This window comes from Pomacea canaliculata, linkage group LG5, assembly GCF_003073045.1.
Source record: "Pomacea canaliculata isolate SZHN2017 linkage group LG5, ASM307304v1, whole genome shotgun sequence".
NCBI lineage: Eukaryota > Metazoa > Mollusca > Gastropoda > Architaenioglossa > Ampullariidae > Pomacea > Pomacea canaliculata.
Genome location: NC_037594.1, coordinates 3808932 through 3831533, shown reverse-complemented (window position 1 = coordinate 3831533; position 22602 = coordinate 3808932). Strand labels below are relative to the sequence as shown.

At 42.8% G+C, this 22602-nt stretch overlaps 2 protein-coding genes, 1 long non-coding RNA gene and 1 other non-coding gene across 8 annotated transcripts; 2 read left to right on the top strand and 2 right to left on the bottom strand.

The window, feature by feature from the left end:
• Positions 1–1003: 1003 nt before the first annotated feature.
• On the bottom strand, positions 1004–15535 carry LOC112565436 (SH3 domain-binding protein 2-like). Of its 4 annotated transcripts, none has more exons than XM_025240908.1 (14): positions 12445–12934; positions 11870–12021; positions 9851–9898; positions 8710–8817; positions 8052–8154; positions 7829–7940; positions 7236–7300; positions 7004–7086; positions 6267–6404; positions 5868–6019; positions 5557–5621; positions 3873–3939; positions 3538–3591; positions 1004–2837 (listed from the first exon to the last, which is right to left on the bottom strand). In XM_025240908.1, exons 2-14 carry the CDS (start codon positions 11964–11966, stop codon positions 2679–2681), a joined length of 1251 nt encoding a protein of 416 aa, XP_025096693.1. In that variant the 5' UTR covers positions 11967–12021; positions 12445–12934; the 3' UTR covers positions 1004–2678. The 4 variants fall into 4 exon arrangements, with proteins under 4 accessions (XP_025096693.1, XP_025096691.1, XP_025096692.1 ...); XM_025240906.1 differs by lacking the exon at positions 12445–12934 and adding an exon at positions 15387–15535 and having other exon boundaries at positions 2372–2837; XM_025240907.1 differs by lacking the exon at positions 12445–12934 and adding an exon at positions 14258–14392 and having other exon boundaries at positions 2372–2837.
• Trnam-cau lies at positions 6701–6772 on the top strand. Its single transcript has one exon. It is a non-coding gene; the product is annotated as a tRNA-Met (tRNA).
• Positions 14709–20225, top strand: LOC112565440. 2 transcript variants are annotated; one of them, XR_003099405.1, is made up of 4 exons: positions 14709–14823; positions 19016–19154; positions 19640–19794; positions 20144–20225. It is a non-coding gene; the product is annotated as an uncharacterized LOC112565440 (long non-coding RNA). The 2 variants fall into 2 exon arrangements; XR_003099404.1 differs by lacking the exon at positions 20144–20225 and having other exon boundaries at positions 19640–19913.
• LOC112565438 (probable GPI-anchored adhesin-like protein PGA55) lies at positions 15800–22335 on the bottom strand. The gene is made up of 4 exons (XM_025240910.1): positions 21713–22335; positions 20247–20456; positions 18640–18891; positions 15800–18017 (listed from the first exon to the last, which is right to left on the bottom strand). Exons 2-4 carry the CDS (start codon positions 20305–20307, stop codon positions 17158–17160), a joined length of 1173 nt encoding a protein of 390 aa, XP_025096695.1. The 5' UTR covers positions 20308–20456; positions 21713–22335; the 3' UTR covers positions 15800–17157.
• Between the last annotated feature and the right edge of the window lie 267 nt (positions 22336–22602).

Here is a 22602-nt window from a genome sequence, read left to right as displayed (position 1 = left end):
CACTAACTCACACAGAGAGAGATGGGCTTTCCATTCCAGAAAAGGTTTTGGGGTGTAGTTCTTTTTTCATTTCAAAGCAAAGATGTCGGTCTCAGCAGCTAAATGATGTTAGAGATGCTCCACTCTCTTGGCTGGTATTTCCGTTGTCCACTGGCCAACAAGCGCCAGCCTCATTCCCAGGCTGGATGTCAATGCTAGCAACAGGCCGCCCATCCCAGACAACATTTTCTGCATGTGTCTATCGTGTCTACAGTCATACAGAATGCGCCTAGTTGACTTTGGGAAACCACTTCCACATCACTGACAGCTGCTGTGAGTAATGCTCTCTCTCTCTCCTGTGGGAGCCATGAGAAAACTAGGAAAGGAACGCTCTTGTTTTGTTTTGAATTGTGTATGCTTTCTGTTTGTGCATTTTTTTAAATATACATTTTTTTTTTTGTAGGTAGTGGCTGGGGGGATAAACATATCTGCTTGACACCAACAATCGCAAGCTTTTTTTTTTTATTACAGACTAGGGTTATGCCAGCCAAGAAATAAAAACATAAAGTGTTGTTTATCTGTGCCGTTGATAACGATTATCGTGACGACAGAATGTTACAAGCTGACTACGCTGTTGGTTCACCCACTTTAGCACAGCATGGTGCTGTCTGTAACGCAAGGGAGATAACTTGTTTCTTTAGAGAGCTGGCACGCCGAGTAGTCTCCCGCAAACGGAACGAGGGAAAAGTGTCCTGTTTCCGAAGTTATAAATCGGTGTCCGGATCCCTCGGACACTACTTCAGGTTTCTTTATCACAAAATATCTTTGCTACCGCTTTATAAATAAAGGTTTAGGGCTAAAAACATTTTCGAGGTCTAGAGATCGCTTTATAATTTAGAAACAAGACGCCTGGCCTTGTGCTCGCATTGTTGCCCCAGTGCAACGATTGATTCTTGCTTCAAAACTACAGTCCCAGAACAGCAGACAGACTTTTAAAGCACGTGTAATTTATCAACTTTAAAAAAACAACAGCAATATTTTATTTAACTTTCAGTGATAAATATAAACATGAATTCAGCCCCAAAATTCTGATGCTGTTTCTAAAGATAAGCATAATTCTGACTAAAAGATCATAGATACTTTTAGGATTAACCAACTAAATAAATAATGATATTAATAATATTCATTTATTATTGTATCAGGATCTATTTATTTGCTGAGAACAGAAAGACAAAAGGAGAAGCTGAAGAACTAAACTAAAACATCTCAAATGATAATGCGCTGTAATTTGTTCAATGATACATAAAACAACATGCTTCGCAAAATGAGACAGAGAGAGAACTCGCTACATGTTGTGCTACATAATAGTTCCTCACAACACTCCCTCACCTTCTGGCTGGCAGGTCTCCTGGTTAAAGCCTAGAATACTGAGATTAGATAATGAACAGATTGTGAACTGTGCTCAACAGTTATTCAAAGAAAGGAAGAAGGAAAGGAAGAAATAAAAAAAGCAAGAAAGAAGTAAAAGAAACAAGTAAGATATAAATTAACCAATCAACTAACTGAGGACAAGGGAAAACAAGATCACTATCAAAACCAAACGCTACACGTCGGTACAGGTGTCCGAACTACACAAGTCGCCTGATATTTATTCTTGCGCCATCTCACAGACTTAGTCCTACCACTCTCTTTGCTGTCAAGCTCGGGGCTATTCACACTTGCCCAGATGTTATGACCCTTCCTTGCCTCTGTGTTCGCCCTGCACTCGCCTCGCGTCATCTCGCCCTCTTCTCGTCCCTCACTCGCCTCGCGTCATCTTTGTCCTGCAGGCGACTTCAAACGACGCCAGGTTGCAGTCAAACAATCAGCTCCGATTTACCTTCGAGAATAATAGGACGAGATGGTATCGCAAACAGCCTACAGATGTTAAGGTTTAAAAGTTTATAGATGTATCTCAAATTCCCAGTGAGGAACACTCGGAGATGACAGTTGCTGGCGGGGCAGATGGTGGGGGTCAGTAAGGGCAATGTAGAGGCAATGAATATCGTTCCAAGCAGAAAACAGTAAATATCGGAACACAAATATAAATACAATAACAACAGGCAGATGAGAAATCCAACATCGCTTCTGCATGCATCAATTTTAACAAGTTCAAAGTTTTTCTATTCCAAGGGAGGTACGTGCAAATTAGAGGCAAACATGCACAGTAAGTTTGTTACCACGGTCTGTTCGTAGCCAAAGCCAACTTTCTGTCAGTTTGTAACAGGTTAGTACCATGACAACAACTGCTGTCACATCGAGACAGACACAAGGTAAGTACCAAGTGGAATCCCACGTGTCACAACACTGTTGTCGAGTCAGTTTAATGTTTTCACACACGAAGTGCAAATCATTCACTTTAATCAGACGATACGACTCTTTTATTCAGCTTCAGACCGCTTAGTAAGGTGTACTTATAACATCGCAAGAACGGGACCTCAAATAATAGAAAGGTTTTTTTCTCTCGATATTGAAGCACAAGTCTGGGCACAATGGTGCAAACACATGAGAAGCTCGTCTAGCGAGGAGAAGCCCTCAGCCAAGACTCCACGTGGAACAAAAAGTCTCGCTGAAAACTTGGGAGCGAGGTCAGACCAGGATGAAGATACCGAGAAGGATCGGGGCGATGACCAGGCAGAGGAGAGCGAAGCCGGAGGGCATCATGACGGCGACTTGGGGTGGCGTGGATTGCAGGTGGCGCTGCTGAAGGACCTGGTCAACGTCTGCTGGCGGTTGGGCAACGGCTCGCGGCTGTACGTGTCCAGCAGTTCGTCTACGTCGCGAAAGAATTGTTTTCTGTCCAGCGTGACCCTGTTACCCTGCCAAAGAAAAGACACACTGAGATATGCTCAGGTTTTCTAAACAAGAAAGTGTTGCAGCGACTGTTTACTGCACGAGAAAGTATCAGGTGAAACACTCTGCAGTTTGTTCGGTTTATTCAGCGAGTGTATAAATAAACTACTCTCTTATTTACTGTTTTAATGCATAGGAAAGTATCGCAATATTTTCAGCTTATTTCTTGCACAAGGAAATGTTATGGAAAGAAATGAGAAGGTTTATTAGACAAGACAATGTCTCGGTGACATATTCTTCAGCTGATTAGAGGGTTTACTAGACAATAAACTGTCAGTACTGCACTCTTTCTGGTTTATTGGGTAAGACAATGTTTCCGCCTAGCAGTAATTTCACACTAAAATGATGAGATAATGATACAGGACTGGAAACCTGAGTAGATTGATCAGAAATTTCCCAACGGCCAGTTCACGTACAGAATGCGCCCAGAGACAAGAAATGAACCAAGAAGCTTATAATCATCACCGATGTGGTGAAGAGCGCTTTACGACTCTATTACTGGACCTCATCACATGCTTTGTCTGTCTGTCCGCTTGGAACTAGTCCTCAAAACCCGCTCATATACTCATATTTTTATTATTTATGAACGAACGAAAGAGAGATAGTGTAAGAAAAAAGAATGAAGATAGCGTATTCTCTTTCTGTGATGTAAATAAGTCTCCCCACCTCTTCAAATATTTTGTACTCCTTGACATCTTCTGCAGTCATTACGGCCAGGACCTGCATCAGACAAGACAAAGCATCATCTGTAGGACATGGTCAACAAGAAAAGACAGAAAACAACAGACATCTTTATGACTTGAGGAGAACAAGAAAAGACAGAAGACAAAAGACATGTATAGGAATGAAGAAAACAAGAAAAGACACAAAAAGTCTGTAGTGCACGAGGTCAACGAAAAAAAGTCTCCAACAGATCAGTGTTTGCTTTACTTGTATAATAACTACAAAAACAACAATGAGCGACAGACGGAAGACACAAATAACATGTAAGTATGTCTTACTCTGCTGTCTCCTTGCCGCGATTTCCGAATTAAAAACGTTCCAAGAGCTTTCTTCTCCCTCAGGATCCTGCACACAGGAAAGTACATGAGATCCTGTTCATCAAGGCGTTTGCTTGTGTGTGTGTGTTTACATGTGTGTGTGTATGTGTGTGTGTCCTCTCTCTCCTTGGCCGGACTACAAACAAACAAAACTCTCTGAAGGAAGAGTTGCCTCCTCTGGTTCTGGAGCTTAACTTCACTTGACGTCGAAACTCATTTTTCTTGCTGGCAAGGGAAGTAACTATTTAAGGTATAAAATACTATACACACGATAAAAGTCCACCCATCCCCACCCCTTCCCTATTTTATACGTCTCCAACTCTTTTTTATTTATTTATTTATTTTTCAATCAGGTATAGTAAAATGGAAGAGTCGGACCAACAGTTATGAGTTATCTCCCTCCTTTCCCGTCTCAGTCGGTGTGTATGCGTGTGTGCACGCGCCAAATATGTCTGGAACAACCCCACACTCTACAGTAATTAGACCGATGTGTTAAAAAAAAACCACAACTGACGAACACCCACACAAAAGAGTTCATTACAGTTGTTTTTCTTCTAACCTCTTCCGCAATAATTTTTTTTCTTTTATCCGTATGGGAGCCACAAACAGTTCGAAAATTTCTCAACTAAAGTAGATCTTAGCGCTGGTACCAGCAGTCTCCAGTACTGTGACCCATAACAAGGGTATAATCAAAAGGCTAAATCAGGCGACTGGTGTGTGGCCAGGCGGAAATGTAGGACTTGCCACAACAAAGGACCCCCAGGGTTACAGGGAGGAGAACAAAAGCCGCCCGGCGGGTCCTGCTGTAGTCACAGTCGTTGGTGTCGGTGGGGCGTGGAATGGTACACCGTTTTTCCCCTGGCTGCATAATTGTTTCCTTTGTAGTTAAGTTAGTCCATCCTGCTTCTCCTTTTCCATACCCGGTGTACAATTAGTACCGCGCCGCACAGTTCAAAGCAACAAAAGTCGAAGAAGCACAGGAACATCAGGTGTCACGCCAGGTCCCTGGTTCAGCGGTGTCGATAATGGGGAAGATACTATTTGATGATGATGATGATGATGATGATGATGATGATGATGATGATGATGATGATGATGATGATGATGATTATTTAGCGCCTTTCCCCTGGACAAAAGCAAACACTCACATGCACTAAAAGTTCCTGTGCCATGTAGGTGTCATCTGTGCTATATTTTGAAAGATCCAGACCTCTGGATACACTCTAGTCCAGCCAGCATCCCATCCTTCTTTACTCCCTTTTCCAAATGTTGTGGGAAAATGTTTAAAACTATTTTTTCTTTAGGGTGGCATATGTGACAGTTTCCTATTTCATTATTAATCAAGATAAGGATGTCCGGATTGGTGATTTCCGTTTAGAACAGTAATTGACGAACGTTGGCGTCGGTTATCAAGATGGAGACTCGCACTGTCCAGGCTTCTGATTCCTAAAATGCAACTACACAAACTGGAGCTCTGTACTTGAGAGTGGGGGCAGTTGTTGGCCATACAGCATGAGCCATTTTATATCTCCATGAGCACTACACAGCATCGTCTGCTCTTCTGCGTCCTGCTGATAGTCCAACCGGAAGCACACTTGTGCTTTGGATAACACTAAGCTCTTTATCACATCGGGGACATACTCACGCGATGGCCTTTTCACGATCGCTGTCATCGAACAGACTATCCCTCTCTGACAGGCGTCTTGGCTTCTGCACACAGGGACATAGTGGAGAGGGTTTCAACAACAACAACAACAACAACAACAACAACAACAACAACAACAACAACAACAACAATAACAATAACAATAACAATAATAATAATAATAATAATAATAATAATAATAATAATAATAATAATAATCTATCTAGCAGACAATTCGAGTCACAAGACCTAATGGTCGGTAGAGAGTATGGTGTTCAAGACTTCACTTTTTAAGTGAGTGCTCAGCTCACCTCCGGGGATACCTGGGGTTTGGCTGCAGGTATAGGTGGCGCCACATCGTGTCTGGGGCCTGTCCGGGGCTTGTTTTTGTTGACCCGGGGTGGAGGCGAAGGTTCGATGGGAGAGGTATGTGCTCGAGGGCTTACGTCCCCCTGGGGAATGGCTGTAAGCAAGCATCAAGAGGTTCTCAAACAGTTTATAAATTAACATCACCAAGAAAGTAATTAGGAATAAAAACACAAAATGGAAACAAGCACCACCACCACCACCCCCCCCCCAAAGGAAAAAACAACAATACAAATGACCAAGAAAAATGGAAAGAATGAAACAATCAAGAAAAAAATCAAGAGCACTGTGGAGCATACACAGACAAGACTGGTAGAGAGAAAGAAAGACTGAGTTCAGCTCACGTGGCAGCGGCACTTTGCGCAGTCGCTGTGGTGGAAACACCTGCTGCTGCTGCTGGAGAAGATCCTCGTCGACGCGGTCGTAGTCGCTGTCGGTGTCGCTGTCCACGGCATCCCCTCCTGAGTCATCGTGCAGCGACACTGTGACAACATCCGGGTTCAGCTTAGTCTCGTCGCTCTTTACCTCTTCCCTCCTTCATCTATTATACCTTTATAGCTTTTTAAGCCTTCTGATTGCAGCGTGATCTTTCAAGCAGAACTACAGGCTTGTACAAAGCTTCCGGCTTAGTCATATTCTTTATTAAGGCTCGCCGAGACTAACAGCGGAAAGAGGCTAAGCGTTGGTCTCGGCAGACAGACAGCAATCCACCTTTACATGCGATTGCATCAGATCATTGCTCAACGTAAATCCGACAGATAGGGCCGTCATTCCCATCAGCAGAGTGGCGCAGTGGAAGCGTGCTGTGCCCATAACCCAGAGGTCCGTGGATCGAAACCACGCTCAGCTAACTTTTTTTTTTCACCCCAACGCTGCACAGTACTCACCCCAATACGTCATTACTGCTCTACAACGGCAATTCACGGGGAAAAACACAAGCTGTGAAGATTCATATCCCAGCTTTAAATCATTGAAAATTTAGGGAGAATTTAGAAAGGGAATTTGCTTTGTCCGAGGCTGAGTAATGATCTGTATGAGATGATTAAATAATCAGCAATTACTCGGTAACTAAATATCTCACCTGTGGTCTGAGAGAGGTGATTGTCTTCCGTCTCAAAGATCGGCTTCTCGATATCTTTGAACTCGTCTGAATCTCCACTTTCTCTGTGAAACATTAAGTCGAGATCAGTGTGCAAATATGAATGGTAGAAACAAACGTTTCCTTCATCTTTTGTCTACCGTATCGTGATTATTTTATTATTAAAAACTGTTATTTGTTTCAGAGATTCCAAGTCGAATGTCACGTGTCTCACCCCTTAGAAGAATTCTTGGCGTCGTTGGCCTCCACCATGGCGCCCTTGAATGCTTGCATCCAGAGCTGTAATTTCAGCCAAACGCATTAATTTTGTTAATGAACAATCTTGCCAATCATGACAAGCTATTATTATAAACATGTTATCAGTACAAGCAAAACAATAGATGTTGATACTACTTATGGCGGCAATAATAATAAACCGGCATAGCGACTTCCTTCATAGATGGAAGCAAAACAATAAACGTTTGTTGTTGTCATGTCCTGTTGTTTCATGATGCAGCACGCAAAGAATTTAACATTCGAAATGAAAACAATGGCGAAGACTGCAGTAAAAACAATGTTTGACACGCGTGAGTGGCGTTGGCATGTGCTCGTGATGCTGACGTCACGCGAATCATAACCGGTGAGAAAGTCGCGCGCGATTCTCGCTCTGGCCTGGTGGCATAGCGACTACACTGAGTTTCAGCACATAAAACATTTGTTTAGTGACGATCATGTAATAATCTGTCTCGTTCATTATCGAGGGAAATAAAGGTCCGTGGAAGAAAGATCTCAGCAACAGAGTATAACGCCGGAAATGACGTCACCTACCTTCCGGTCATCCTCACTGGAACAAGAGAAGATGTGGAGCTTTTCCTGCCATCTGTTGATTGGCTCCACCATGAAGCAGAATGGGTTGCGTTCAGAGGTTGTTCGGTAAACTCTGAAATAGTTGAATACAAATGTAACAGTCTTAATCTCACATGCTGACAGAGAGATTTTCAAATATTGAAATATTCGCACAAGGTAGAGACCACGTGACTTACGAAAGTACCTGTTGTATCCAGCGAGTGAGAAGCACTGCAGCGGCTCCTTGGCCAGCTCATCGTCGTAGCAGTAGCAGCAGCAGTCGGAGACGACGACGAAGCGTTGTCGCCCTGCGAGACACAACATCTCGATGGTCAGTGTGTTGCCGACATGACAGCGCACGCGACACTTGCTGTCTAAGCCCAGACTTAGGAAGAAATGAATTTTCTAAATTTGATATTTTCTGGTTGGGATGTAGCTGATAAGTACTTGAGATCAAACCCGTATTCATGATGTAAGACAAGTCATAACCTAAAGGTAAACTGGGGTCATTAAGGACAGAATTCTTGTTTCCGTAGTTACGACGCTGTGTCCGGACCTGGCGGATGTTGTTACTTTGTCCCAGGAAATCTTTGCCTCTGGTTGACAATAATGGCATTAGAGAGACCATCAGCCTGGAAACAGCGTCGTAACTACGGTACAAGACATTTGCCTTTCATTTACCCGGGACGACGACTTATCTTCGCTTCATGAACACGGCCCCTGAATTACAGAACCTTCATAACTAGTAATGACATAATCGTGAGACTGCGTGTGTGTGGGTGCGTGTGTGTGTGTGTGCTCTTCTAAGTCCATTTCCCCACAGCAGCCTCTGTAAGTAGAAACAAACTTCATCAAGCACTTACAGTTCACGTGTTTGGACAGCTTGAGGTTCTCGAACAGTCGTTCCTTCTGTCCGCGCTTGCGCAGAAATCCACTCCGATCGTGTGGTCCACTGATCAGCTCTTGGGCCCCTGTCACGTGACAAACATCAGTGGTGTGAATTTGGTTTTCTTTGTTGCCTTCTTTATGGATATTATGTGGTCGTAATGTTTATAGCCGCATCGTAAAAATGCAGTTTATCGTTTAATGCTACTTTTGTATGGAAACTGCAAACATTGAAATCTCACACCTCCACTGCTAGAGTCAGTCTTCTTCGTGAAGTAAGGAGATTAAGCATCTACCCGTAATAATAATAATGAGAAGAAGCAGCAATAGTACTGATTCAGCCGGATGCCGGCAAGAGAAAAGACAAGTGATAGAAACAACAGAAACAAGCTCGCTGATTAACATTCCACAGATGAAGAGACATTTTGTGAGTGGGATGTGGCCGATGATTACCTAAGCGGGAAACCCTATTCATGATGCAGGGACAAGGTATTGCCGAGAGGTAACATGGGGGACATTAAGGATCGACCCTGCGCATGTTGTTTTGTGGTCCTTTATCCCAGGAAAATTTGGCCCCTGATTTATAACTATAGTCCGATAGGTAAAGAACATCCACGGAGACTGGACACAGCGTCGTAACCATGGCGACAAGAGGCTTGCCTTCATTTACCCGGGACGAAACCTTACTTTCGCGTCATGAACACGGCCCTGAACTACATTCTCTGGAAAATACCGGCAGACGTTTCATGATGTTTGTGCAAGTTGTTTATGACAGTCAGAACCGCATTGTTAACATAGTTCCTGCTGTCTCCTGTGCTGAAGCTCTGACAACGTAAACACGTCCACGTACAACGCTGACGTCATGTTGTTGTCGTTCTTTGGCGGCGTGTGTGCGGGGGGAGGGTGTAGATGTGTGTCTTGAGAACGGAACAGAAAGATCTGGAAATCTGGATTTGGAGAAATAATACTCTGCGCTATACCAAGTATTTTGGGGTCAAAAAGCTGCAGGTGACCTTAAGTTCACTTCCGGTCTCTAAAGCGGACAATGGCGTCGTCAGTCTGCCTCTACGTCGTCAGTCTCGCCATGGAAGCAACGTGCGCTTGAATGTGATCTCTTACCTGGGCCGACTGTATAAGCTTGCCACTTATTTTGCGCGCAAGTGTTCTCTGCAACACATTATGTCTGGCATTGTAGTAGTCAGACTATACAAGGTCTCTACATTTTGTTTTGTGCCGCTGTCAGCAAAGTGAACCCAACACACCACGTGAAGTCACGAACAAATCTGCAAGTGTCTGCATGCACGTGCGATAAATAAATAATAAAAAATAACTGTATTAGTACCCTAACCTCGACACCCTCAAGCTACCTGGTATGCAACACTGAGGTCAAAGGTTGCAATCTTTTCCTTTCCTTAACTCCTATACGGACTCTGGTGGATCGAGGTTAGGTTGGAGGGTCAAGGGTCAAGGGTGCAGTTCCTGTATGCAGTGTGGCTCATCGGACCGGTGTAGCTTCCCCCTTGCACCAAATGCAACTGCTCAGCTCAGATTTAAATTATTCATCCTCATTCCGTCAAGAAATCATTCATGAGCTTCCGACCCCCCCCCCCCCCTAAAAAAAACCTTAAGAAACAAACAAACAATAAACCCTGCCTATTGCATTATGTTTTGCGCTGGCTTTTTGTTTGTAGTAAAAAAAAAAATTATGTAGTTATTTTGTGGTCGCTTTGCCAGCTTTCTGGTTGGCGCTATGCCTGGGTGTGACGAGAACTTTCTAGAGTGGAAACCGTACAGGGCACACCCATAGATTCTGAAGTCCTTATCTACAGAAATAATAGTACAGGGGGTCAGAGGTCACCTCACAGTTCCAGGATACAGAGGTATGGACTTACTAAAAACTCAGTGTCGTGAAGTAATGAAAATGAGTGCTGCTACTATATAACCCTCATTTACTGTGTGCACAATCTTAGAAAAAACAAGAAAAGCCATGTCAACAGTCTGTCGTTACTACGCCATAGAAAATCCTCAAAGCAACATAAACATTTATTAATTACAAGTTGAGCTTATCAAAGTGCTATAAAAGTAAACAAACAGAATGTTGTTACTTTATCAGCAGGATACTACTTGAGTATTGATATCACTGCCATTACTGCTAAGTAGTGGTAGTAAAAGCAACAACAACAACATGTCCAGCAGAAGCACGTGCACTAGTAGCATGCGAGAAGAACCAACTAACGAACAAAACTCAATTTGTTAACTAAAGACCAGACTAGCCACTCACCTTATGCAATAAAATGCAGAACTGGAGACTGTATACAGTTATACAGTTTCACACAAATTCCTACGATGCTCATTCTCACGTGAGCACACACACGCACATACACACGCACGCACGCGCACACACATACACACGTGCGCACACACAATTTTCTTTTACTCTCTACTCCACACTAAAAATTACACAACAGCACAGATGAACAGAACAGTTGATCTCCCACTTTAGAGATTTAAAATAAAAGACAAGAAATGTTTCCTGACGGAAAAATAAATTGAAAAGATGTATGATAGTAAAAAGTACAGGTGTCACCTATTATGACATCTCATGACATGATGTAGTGACGGGCATGAACCAGATGCTGTGATGTATGATGACATGACAATCCATACCCCGACATGCCACTACCTCGATTGAGACAGTAAATTAGAGTTATATCCCGTGACATAGCAGTTATCACAAGATGGAAGACTGGGGGTATGAGTGGTTCACCGTATCTAGGTACAGCCATCCCTAACCACTGCGGGATATATCAAGTACAGGTGGAATCTACCGACTGTTATAAACGACTATACAATAGACTGTCTCATTCCTGGCACTGAACTCTCGACTCTAGACTTCACGCTTTCTACTTCTTTATTTAACTTTCTGTCTCTTTCTGCCATTTTCTAACATTTATGTCCTTTTGTTTTACTCTTCGTGTCTGCAATTGATCACAACAACGATGGGTAGGACACGACATTTTATTCACTATACAGCTCCTGTTGACATTTGAATCAAGGGGAAAAAAATAAACAAACAAACAGTACTTTGTTTACAAGGACTGCACCACAACAGACACAGAGCACGTGAGTTCGACTTACCAATCGTCTTGTGAGGAGTAATGACTCTGGTGGCGCTGGTGTTCGACATGATGGTGTTGGCGTTCGGTGACAGCGCCCATAGAAGGTTGCTATGCATCACTCGTTAACAGCGTCTGCTCGCTGCCTTCCCATCCTGCCCCGCGAGTATCAGCCTGTCGTCACAGGGAGCATCACAGTGAGTCATTATCGCGGCGCCCGTGACGTCACTATCAGCGTGTCACGTTGATCCATGACGTCATCGATACGCTTTGTATGTGTGCGCGCGCGTGCGTGTATGTGTGTGTGTGTGAGGGTGTGTATATTTCTGTGTTTGTGAGCGTGTTCCGTATAATATTATATTCACATTGTCATCTCACTTCATTTTCTACAAGTGCGACAGAGATTTCTGTTCCCCCGGACATTTTTCAAACTGTTTTCCACATGCACCACAATGCTCCAATTGTTTTTGACAAAAACTCGTTATCATGACAACAACCCACAAACGCGCAACGTAGGTCATCATCAGCAACATATCAACAACATACCCGCTACAAGGCCAGCGTCACATGAATTCTATGTTGTCAATAAAATCTTACTGCCTGTCTGTCGATGAACACGTGTGGGTGAGATGGCGAATATTTCAAATTTGATAAAATGAATCTCTCGACCTCACGTGACTCTCGCCAGTATTTCAAGTCGTAACAGCTGTTAGTGATGGTCATTCACGGCGGTGTTTCTCTTCTGGGGAACAAACTTTAATTTTTCCCCCTCGACGGTTGCTGTGTGGAGCATGCCAACAGTCCTAGGGAGAGTGTGTTGCTTATTATTAGGTCACAACATTGAGGAAAACCACTGACAAATCCCGCACGACATTGAAATAAATGTCGGAAACCCAACTTTGAAACAGAAACCATAGTCCCCTCGGGGTAGGTGGCCAAGTGGGTAAATCCATCCGCTGTAAGGACTCATTATGATGAGGACTGAACTGAAGCAAGACCTCCCACAACTGTCACGTGTGTAGTAGTAGAACAACGAGTGTTATCAGTCTCTCTCCCTTGCCTTCTCGTCAACTCTCAACTACATCACCGCTGACACGAGCTGATGGTAGAAGATACGAGCTGCACACTTTGGGCTCACATGGTGTATTAATCATCATCAACAAACCATTGTTTGTTTTCTAGGAACGCTGTAAGTGGTCATCCATCCCTGGATGTTGCTGCTAAGTGGATATTTGTGGGACATTACTCACACTAGGCGTAACTAGGCAACCTGCTAACCGCCAACATTCAGACATTGTCAGTCTTCCTCTTTCTCATCCTCACCACCTCCACACCCACCACCCACACAGTTCGGTACAAATACTTTTTCTCGACAAGCACACCGTGTTGACAGTTATATAATGCCATTGAGCAGGGATCAAGGTTTATGGCAAGAAGGAAACATGGGGGAGCTGACTACGGAGGTTAGGTTATCAGCAGGACTGTGAATCACTGGTGTCCCATGGTCTTACAGGACAAGAAAAGAGGCATACAGTCGGAGGCAACATGGGGTTAGTGTAGCTGCAGTGTCTTGAAAGATGATTTATCTCAGTTTAAAAAAAAATAGGCCTGTGGGACCCTCTTGAAAATAACTGTGGAAGCGGGCGAGCGGCTTTTCTTCAAAAGGTCCTTGAGTGGTTCTTAACTCATGGAGCGCGAATATTGAGGTCGACATTGATAAAGGTGTTACAAATACAAGTCCTGATTTTTTTCTCGTTGATATGTAACCTTTCAGTTGTTGTCTGTGACTACAAAGAATAGAGAAAGATGATGACTTCAGCAACATGCATCTCTAGTGAAAACAGCAGTAGCTGAAGAACAACAACAAAATAAAACAATAAAAAAGAACCGTGTATATGTGTGTGTGTGCGTGAGTGCGAGGCTGGGGTACGTTTTACCTATATTTTTCGAATACATTGTAGGGAGCAAATCCGTTTTGATAAGGCCAACACTTTTAAGCGACTTTAGTGTGTGACGGGGCTTCACTGGAAATAATAAACACGGAGAACAATAATCGGCGCGTGCTACGTCAACATTATGTGTTTCACCTTACTGTATTCAATTATTATTTTGGGACATACACGAGTCGACCATCATTAAATTGTTTTATTATCTTAGTCTCTCTCTCAAACACACACACTCTCTCTCTCTCACACACACACACTAACCATTACTCTTACTTATTCTCTCTCTCTCACTGCAATAGAGGGAAATTCCCTTACCTGGATGCTTCCTTGGACAGGAATAACAAGTTACTTACACATTATCTATGTCACCTGTGTGACAGCACAGTGCACGGCCACTGTGTGCTCTAACAAACCTGATTTGCCACTTTGTCTACTTGTGTACAGGTGGCTATCTGCTATCTTACCTTGCACTGTGTAGACTGACACACCGACACTTTGTTGTCAGTGCAGACTCAACACTGTGTACTCTTGTATACTCCTACGTACTCCTGTGGACTCCTGTTGACTCCTATATACTCCTATGTACTCGTGTGAACTCCTGTGGACTCCTATGGACTCCTGTACACTCCTATGTACTCGTGTGAACTCCTATGTACTCCTATGTACTCCTGTGAACTCCTGTGGACTCCTGTGTACTCCTATGGACCCCTGTACACTCCTATGTACTCGTGTGAACTCCTGTGGACTCTTATGTACTCCTATGGACTCCTGTGGACTCCACTTATGCCGCAACACGTTTAGCAGTCGCATGAGCAACAGAAGAGTGTCATTGAAAAGAATCAAATCCGCTGATGCATGTAGATATATATCTAGGGCGGGAATCAACTCCCAGTAATATTACATCCTTCATGTAAACTGGAACTGACAGCTCTTCAACTCTCGGAAAACGTGTTGTTTCTCCAACCTTGTGTTCTTTTGACTGGCGATGGGTGCCAACCCTCTTTTCGTGGGATGGACGACGAGGCAGAGAGTAAGACCACAATAATAAATATAATAATGATCAGTACAGTGTTTATAAAGCGCGGTTTGCTGCGATAGTTCAAAGGTCGATGCTATTTTTAACACTTTTAATAAACGTTCCTTGTTCTTTTCATATTTCTTACTTTCATTTTCCTTCTTTTATTCCCCTCGTCCTTTGCAGTCGCTCGTTCTGGCAACATTTGCATCTGTCCAGACCCATGAGAGGGTGTGTAACCGCTTACTTAAGGCGCTGCTCAACTTATGTACACTAATTAACATTTTTTACTTACATTATTATATAACTATAATTTGTACACCAGTATGAAGTCGCTGCTATTCTATCAACTATCTAAAAGAAAAACTTGATAGCACATTATTTAATTTCTGCATGGAATCATGTGAGGACATATTGTTACACCATGTTAAACTCAATGTATACACACGTTTGTGAACATAAGTGTTGTGAGATTACATAGGCATAAAACACATCAATGTTCTGTCTGGACTGTCTTGGACTCCTCAGAAGTAACTAGGCAGCGAAAATACCTATCGTGAAAATGTCAGGTGCCTTACCTGTCGCGACACCGCACAGACGATGATTTTCATGGCCGCCGAAGTTTCCCGGACACAAGTGTAGATACAGTCTTGCACCCTTCACTTCCCTGTTACCTTTCTCTCAAGTAGTTCTACCTGAATGTTGTCAGCCAGCGTCTGTGCGACTGTGTGTGTGTCATTCTACTGAGACCCAAGCCACAGGTGAGACACCTTGACTGTGCACCTGTAGCTTATCCGCACGTCACATGACACACCCACTGTATGTGTTCCGACAGGTAGTCACGGTAGTGGCAACAGCCGATACTCATTGATTACAACGAGGTTATGCTTCCTGGTTACCCAGTGTATACTCTTCACTCCAGTCCACTTAGTGTCTACATCTACCCGGTATATACCCGTCTATTGTCTTTAGCTGCACAATGCAGCTCACATCCTGCCAGCAGCTACAGTCACTTGTATTGCAAAATGTAAGCCAGAAAGTTTATGTTATCATGAATATTACAGCAGTAAAGCTGAGTAATGCAGCAGGTAGACACAATAAAGTGTTGAGTGCAGTTTGTCTCACAAGGGTCGGAGCGTGAAAAGGGAGATAAGTCCAGCCAGAGCAGTGGAATTTATTTTACATAAAATTATGTCTTTCTCTTTCTGTCTGTCTGTCACAATAATATAACCTGGCCTCTCTCTCTCACACACATTATTATTATTGTTGTTTTTCGTCAGTGTCTCAAACCATCATCCTCGCGAACGCGCGCACACACACACAGGCATACTTATTTATAAAGAATATATGTGTGTGCGTGTGTGTGTATTTTCGCGCGTACATGCGTATATATATTTTTTTCTTGCGTACATGTGTGTGTGTTGTGGTGTTTATTCCTTCCCACATTCCTGTTTCTGACCTGCGCAACCTTATTGTCTCCCCTGCATGTGCCTGTATGCATGATAAATAAGAGGGAAGGATACAAGAGGCGGGGCTAGCGTGGAGTTTTATGGATGTGTCAGTCCGTCGGGCAGCCTGCTGTTCAGTGATGGTTGTGAAGTTGAAGAGAAGGGAAGCTACTCCTCGTGCACAGTCGGTGTCATCACCTTTCCTTTAGCGATGAGCGACAACTCATGTTGTCAGCTGTTGCCTCGGTCTCTGTCAACCACTTCTTCAACGTTCACCATCCTTCCTTTCCTTCCTCAGTGGCTACTACAATCCCTTAGTTGCCACTACAGTCTTTTATCAGTCGTAGATACACTCCATCCTTCGTCGGTGTTGGCAGGTTCAGTTGGCGCCATGGCAAAGTATTGCTCCCTGTCATTGTTGCCTAGCAACAGAACTAGTATATCTTCACATAATCACGAATATATTGAAGTATAACTATCAACATTCATCTGTCTTAATGAAAGGACTTCTTTTACTTACACAATATCAATGGTTTAAATCCAGCCATAGATCACATCGTTGTGGACTAAGCCCCGAACCTTGTAATTCACCTTTTGGAGAAAAGATTTTTTATCTCGTTAATTTGTAATGGTATATTAATAACACTCAGATGTGATAACACATATTTATTAGTCAATGATTGTACAAGCCATTAATTTGTCGACAAATGGACATTTGTTTGGTTGTTAGTGATATGTTTGATTTTTTTTAAGACTGCAATGGTTCCCGCTATTACACTTTCTTAATTCGCTGTGTAATTTGATGTTTTCCTTAAAACTTTGTAACTTCGGCATCGAAACAGGTAATTCGACATGTCAGATACAACACTGTATGGCGCTGAAATGGTGTCCCACATTGGATTCATGTAGAAACTGAACCGCCATGGTCTCCAGGTCTGGAGAATCGTGATGAACAGAAGTTTCTCTGCTGCCTTCTCTCTGTCAGAGCCCTGACGATGTGCTCAAGATCGAGAAGAGGAAACACTGCCATCACTGCACACAGTATGGCCACAGCCCCGGTTCCCATGACGACTGATGACGTACGCTTGTCACTGGCGCTCTCCTTTTTGCGGCGTTGTTTCGAGAACGAGGCTCTGTCCACGGGCACGGGCATGGCGGCGATCTCGGCCTCTCCGCCAAGGGACTGAAGTCTGCAGAAACAGGAGCAAATGGCAGAGGACGCATTTGGCAGCAAAGGATTTGTCATCGCCGAGGTCGTGACCTCGGTGAAGGTAGTTTTTCTAGAGGTCGTGACCGCAATCTCGGTGAAGGCTGTTTTGCTAGAGGTCGTGACCTCATTCTCGGTGAAGGCTGTTTTGCTAGAGGTCGTGACCTCATTCTCGGTGAAGGCTGTTTCGCTAGAGGTCGTGACCTCATTCTCGGTGAAGGCTGTTTTGCTAGAGGTCGTGACCTCATTCTCGGTGAAGGCTGTTTTGCTAGAGGTCGTGACCTCATTCTCGGTGAAGGCTGTTTTGCTAGAGGTCGAGGCCCAGTCTGACGCGACTGCTACGTTGGTGTTGGAGGACGGATGTTCGTTCCGCACTGACGTCGATCTGTCTGACGCTGGCGACGACGTCACTTCCGTGTTCGTTGTTGGCACATGTTCTGCTGACGTCACAAGTGCGTCGGCGCTCGTTGAAAGTTCTGTCGGAAGAACATCAGCCTCAGCTTTAGAACTTGCGATGTCTCTTTGTAGCCTTGAGTCTGGAGATGTGCTGTAATCTGTAAAACAGAGATTAACCTGAACCTGAACGATTTGAATGTTTATGCAGGCAAAATGGCTGGCAATGAAAATGACTCAATTGTCAAATAATTAGACTTCTTGAACAATAATGGACTAATAATAGAATATATGCCAGGACTAAAATAAAAGATAATTTAAATGATGAAAGATGTATGCCGACTCGTCTTAATCACTTCTAGTCAAAGAAACTTAATGGTACGGTGCTAAATGAGCTGATTACCGAATATCCGAGGCTAGTTAACATTGTATCAATTATTCCATAGTAAAATCATGTTTAATTGTTGGAGGATTATTGAGTAATGAGAACTTAGATGATTTTCATTGCTTTCATCTGACAAATTTAAATTCCGCTTTCTGTTAGTCAATTTGGATCATCTTCTGGAATAATTTTGTCACACATCTGGTTCCTCGTTTTGCTTCATCGACTGCTGTAATGTTTCTTACACAGACTAGTAATATGTTCTCAGACGAGAGTTTTACAAGTTGTCGTGGATGGATTGTTGGTCACTCAGTCATCAGGTCTGTCGGGTGTGGGTCAAGGATAAAGTTGAGTTTCACCGTGACCACCTGGGGGGGACAATTTGTTGTTGTTTTCATTACCTGTTGATAGGACCTGCACCGTGAAATAACCTCTGCATCCGCTAGAAACCCAGATGGCCTTCAGGATGGAGTTGAGGCCATAGTTGGAGTCGAGTACACAGATCGTTGAGGACAGCTGCTGGTCTAGAGCCACGGACACTATGTGATCACCAAGTGCTGACACATCACAGGTCGTGAGTTTGTAGTTTGAAGATTCACACAGGATTCTGGCTGAAGTACTTCCAAGCAGGAGCACAGGAATGATAGCCAAACCTGTCAATCATCACAGACGAAAGAAACAAATTAAAGACTTGTCAACGACAGTGCGAGTTGGGTGTTTGGGGTTCGTATCTCGGCTCCGACACCATACTCTCTGAATGTGATATCTGTTTTACAGGGCTGACCGTCGGTGTATTTTGTGTGTGTGTGTCTTTCAACTGGCGCAGGACAACAAATTCAATGCGAATTCAACAAACTATCTGCTTTAACTCATTACACCGGAGCTGCTTCAATTCTTCTTTTCTGCAAATAGCACGGTAAGCATCTGACAGAAAGCGACAAAAGCCTTTGTTTCCAAATTCTAAACACAACATTGAGTCTGGAGAAGTTCTGTGATCGTGTTTCAAATGCCGTGTACAGACAATGACAGTGTATTGTTTACAAATACCCGTTAGTACATTTCCCACAAACGAAGTTCATTTTACATGCATGAGCTATTCTGGTAGGCATGAATAATTTTCTTTATACCAATGGCGGATTCTTTGTTCAGTTGTTACTTTAGTTTTAACAATGAGACTAGTCCCACGCATTTCAAAGGCACACAGCGGAGGTGTTGAAATAAAACTTCGAAAAACAGAGCTAGCCATATAATCGACACTCTTGTAATGTGATAGGATTTCCTGTAAACATTTTCAAGTGTTTTGTAAAGTTTGTCTTGACTAAGTGATACATTCGTATTTGCTAGGCGCTAAAATTACTTTCTTTTTTCAATTTTTGCTTTTAAATGTCGGTGTGTTACCAGGTCCTAACCACAGAGAGACTGAGACGCAGAAGCTGATCTTAAACAAAGAGTGTTTTCCCCAATACCTGGCAATGGAGGTTCCTATAAGATAACAACAGATTGTACACCTGTCACATGAAGACATGGGAATACTAAAAGTTTTAACGGACAAATGTGTGAGCTTTAAAAAAGTGATTATTATAAAATCGTTCTGCTTTACCAACCACTTTTGTAAACCGTAAGTTTGGAGATGACTTTCTTGATTTAACCCCTTTTATGGTGAAAATAACTTCTTATTTATTATAACCAAAAGTAGTACAACGAGGAAATTTTAAAGAAAGAAATTTCGAGTTTGTTAATGTCTTCAAGAATAAATAATCTGAACCACGTAACCACTTTCTCCTTTAGAGATTCAAGCTTTTGACAATCGACATTTTTACCAGTGTACTTGAATGAGATAAAAATACTTTAGGTCATCAAAAAGAAGAATTAATCGATGCTCTCAATTTTTCCCTAACGGTGCAGACGTATCGACGACCTAAAAGTACATCACAGACTTGAACTATCTGCGCACGTCGATGTTTGCAGCCTTTGGGTCTCAGGAATGTATACTGGGTAGAACACTCACCCCAAAGAACAACAACCATCAGTCGCCTCGTAGACATCGCCCGTCCATCGCATCGCAGCATTCCTCCTGTGGCCGTCTGTGGTCTCCGCGTATTCACGTGATGGCAACGTAGCGGCCACGTTGTTGCGTTGACGCGGGATATGCACGACCGCTGCTGCCTTAGTTATGTTAGAATCTCAACCATCACTGTCCTCTCCGCACTTGAGGAACCTGGATATTGTCATACAACATCGGCATTTATTTCTTAATTTACATTTTGTGCATTAATTTGTCTTAAAATCCAAAAAGTGTCGAATTCCTTTTGAAACTATAAAATTGCTAATTTTAATTATTTTTGTTAATTTTTTTTAATGACATCTTTGCTTTAAGGTGTTTACAGAATGTGCCTAAACCGGCTTCAGATGTTTTCAAAAATATCACAATCCATCGCGCCTGCGATTCACATACAAATGCCGGAAAAATTGAAAATCAATCATTCTGACTTCGTTTTCTCAAGCAAAATCGACATAAGCTATTTGTCTTAACATAGCTGAGCACGGTGAGACCACTTGGAAATATTTATAACCAAGAAAAGTTTATTCTTTTGAAGGATTTATCAATAAGTAATTAATTAATCACGTGGCGTGAAGCTGATTGTAGTTTTTGTGTGACGTCACCTAGCTACCCAGGGTCTTGTGTTTTCTCACATTAGGAATGTGTATATCTTATACTCCTACATACATAATGAACCAGTTTTCAAAAGAAAAACGACCTTCCATACATGAGACACATAATTGAATTGAAATCTTGTGTCTTTGTCTCCCCAAGTTGTTTAACTTCAAAGCTTCAAAGTATTTTCATCAAAAGTGTCTTTTCGAAAGCCGGAAGAGCCGCGCGTGACTAAGATCCTTGCTCTCCATGTGAACTGCTCAGGCCTGACCATACATGGTTCGCCAGCCAATGTTACTATACAGGAATAGAACTTTCAATAAAATTTCTGTCATGTCAAGATGCTTGGTGAAAGGTACGATCCCACTGAACTCAAGTAAGTGGAAGTAAGCAAAGGGTCAAGGGGCGTGGAGTGGTGTGCTGTTAATGAACTGCCTCTAGAGAGCCGGGTGATGGTCATATTGTTTTTATTTTTACTTTGCATCAGTTAAAATTAGGTCTGGTAGGTAAGACTGATACCATCAAGTCCCAACCAGCGTACAGTTGTTCTAGAAAGATAGGTGATTGTGTGTTGGTGTGTTAATACGCGCGTTCATGCACATTTGCGAGAATGAGAAAAAGAATAGAGTGTATGAAAAAAGAAGAAGAAGAAGAAGAAGAACAACAACAACAACAACAACAACAACAACAAGAAGAAGAAGGACAAGAACAAGAAGAAGAACAAGAAGAAAAACAAGAACAAGAAGAAGAAGGACAAGAACAAGAAGAAAAACAACAAGAACAAGAAGAACAAGTGCAATATACACACGCTTACTCACATCCTCTGATTGCCAGTCTATCAGCATGAAGATTGAATGTTACTGTGCCGAAGATCACACTCATACCCTAGCAGCTGCCCGGTGTGCCACTCACGTCGTTGGTCGGGCGATGCGAGGGTCTGAAGAGCGACACCCAGCGTCTGGACTCAGAAGGTCAGGGCGCCGCGCGTGGTTCTGAGTCTGGCGCCGCGCGGCAGGAAGCTGGGGTCCGCGGCACAACGCGTGCCTAGACGCTAGAAGCTGCACTTAAACAGTCCGACAAACACCTGCACCGTGCACACAGCCACACATCTCTGTAATCTTGTCTGTGTGTTGGCCGCGCGAAGAAGAAAGGTTTCTACATGTCCACGTCATCACCGTGAAAGCCCACCCGAGTGTAGCGGGGTCATGACGTCATCATCCGCTCCCATTTCCCAACATTTGTTCTATTATGTTGATTAGGTAAGCCTATAAACGCATTATAGACATACAAACAGAATGTAATAAAAAATAATTCCGTCATTGTTTTCCACACAACACAACCGCTTACCGGAGCTTTTTTTTTTTTGAACCCCTACAACGCGATGAATTACAAGTCTTCCCGAAAAAAAAAAACAACAGTATCTACTCTCTCGCAGTATGTAAAAAGCTTTTGCCATTATAGAATAAAGAAAAACTAAGGGTTCATGAGAAAAAATATAAATAATGGTGGCTCACTTTTCATCCTTTGCCAACAGAAGTATTTTGACTTTGTATTTGAAAAGCCCTTAGAGAGCGCATTTTAGTCAACGATAATTGAATAAATTATTGAATTTTCATATTTAGTGTAGGATTCGTGTTATTAAAATTTTAAAATAATGGCTCTGAAATTTCTATAAGTTAAGTTTTGATTCTCGTGAAAGTAATATTTT

Bases quoted from the DNA above. Each gene is read 5' to 3' on its own strand.
- LOC112565436 (XM_025240906.1), bottom strand. From the start codon at position 11,966: ATGCATAGCAACCTTCTATGGGCGCTGTCACCGAACGCCAACACCATC. The intron at 8,155-8,709 runs GTAAGTGCTTGA...TGTGTCTCGCAG, and splicing joins GCTGTCCAAACACGTGAACT to GGCGACAACGCTTCGTCGTC. The intron at 2,838-3,537 runs GTGGGGAGACTT...TTTCTTTGGCAG, and splicing joins AGTACAAAATATTTGAAGAG to GGTAACAGGGTCACGCTGGA.
- LOC112565438 (XM_025240910.1), bottom strand. From the start codon at position 20,307: ATGCTGCGATGCGATGGACGGGCGATGTCTACGAGGCGACTGATGGTT. The intron at 18,892-20,246 runs GTGAGTGTTCTA...GATGATTGACAG, and splicing joins GATGGTTGTTGTTCTTTGGG to GTTTGGCTATCATTCCTGTG. The intron at 18,018-18,639 runs GTAATGAAAACA...TCTGTTTTACAG, and splicing joins GGTGCAGGTCCTATCAACAG to ATTACAGCACATCTCCAGAC.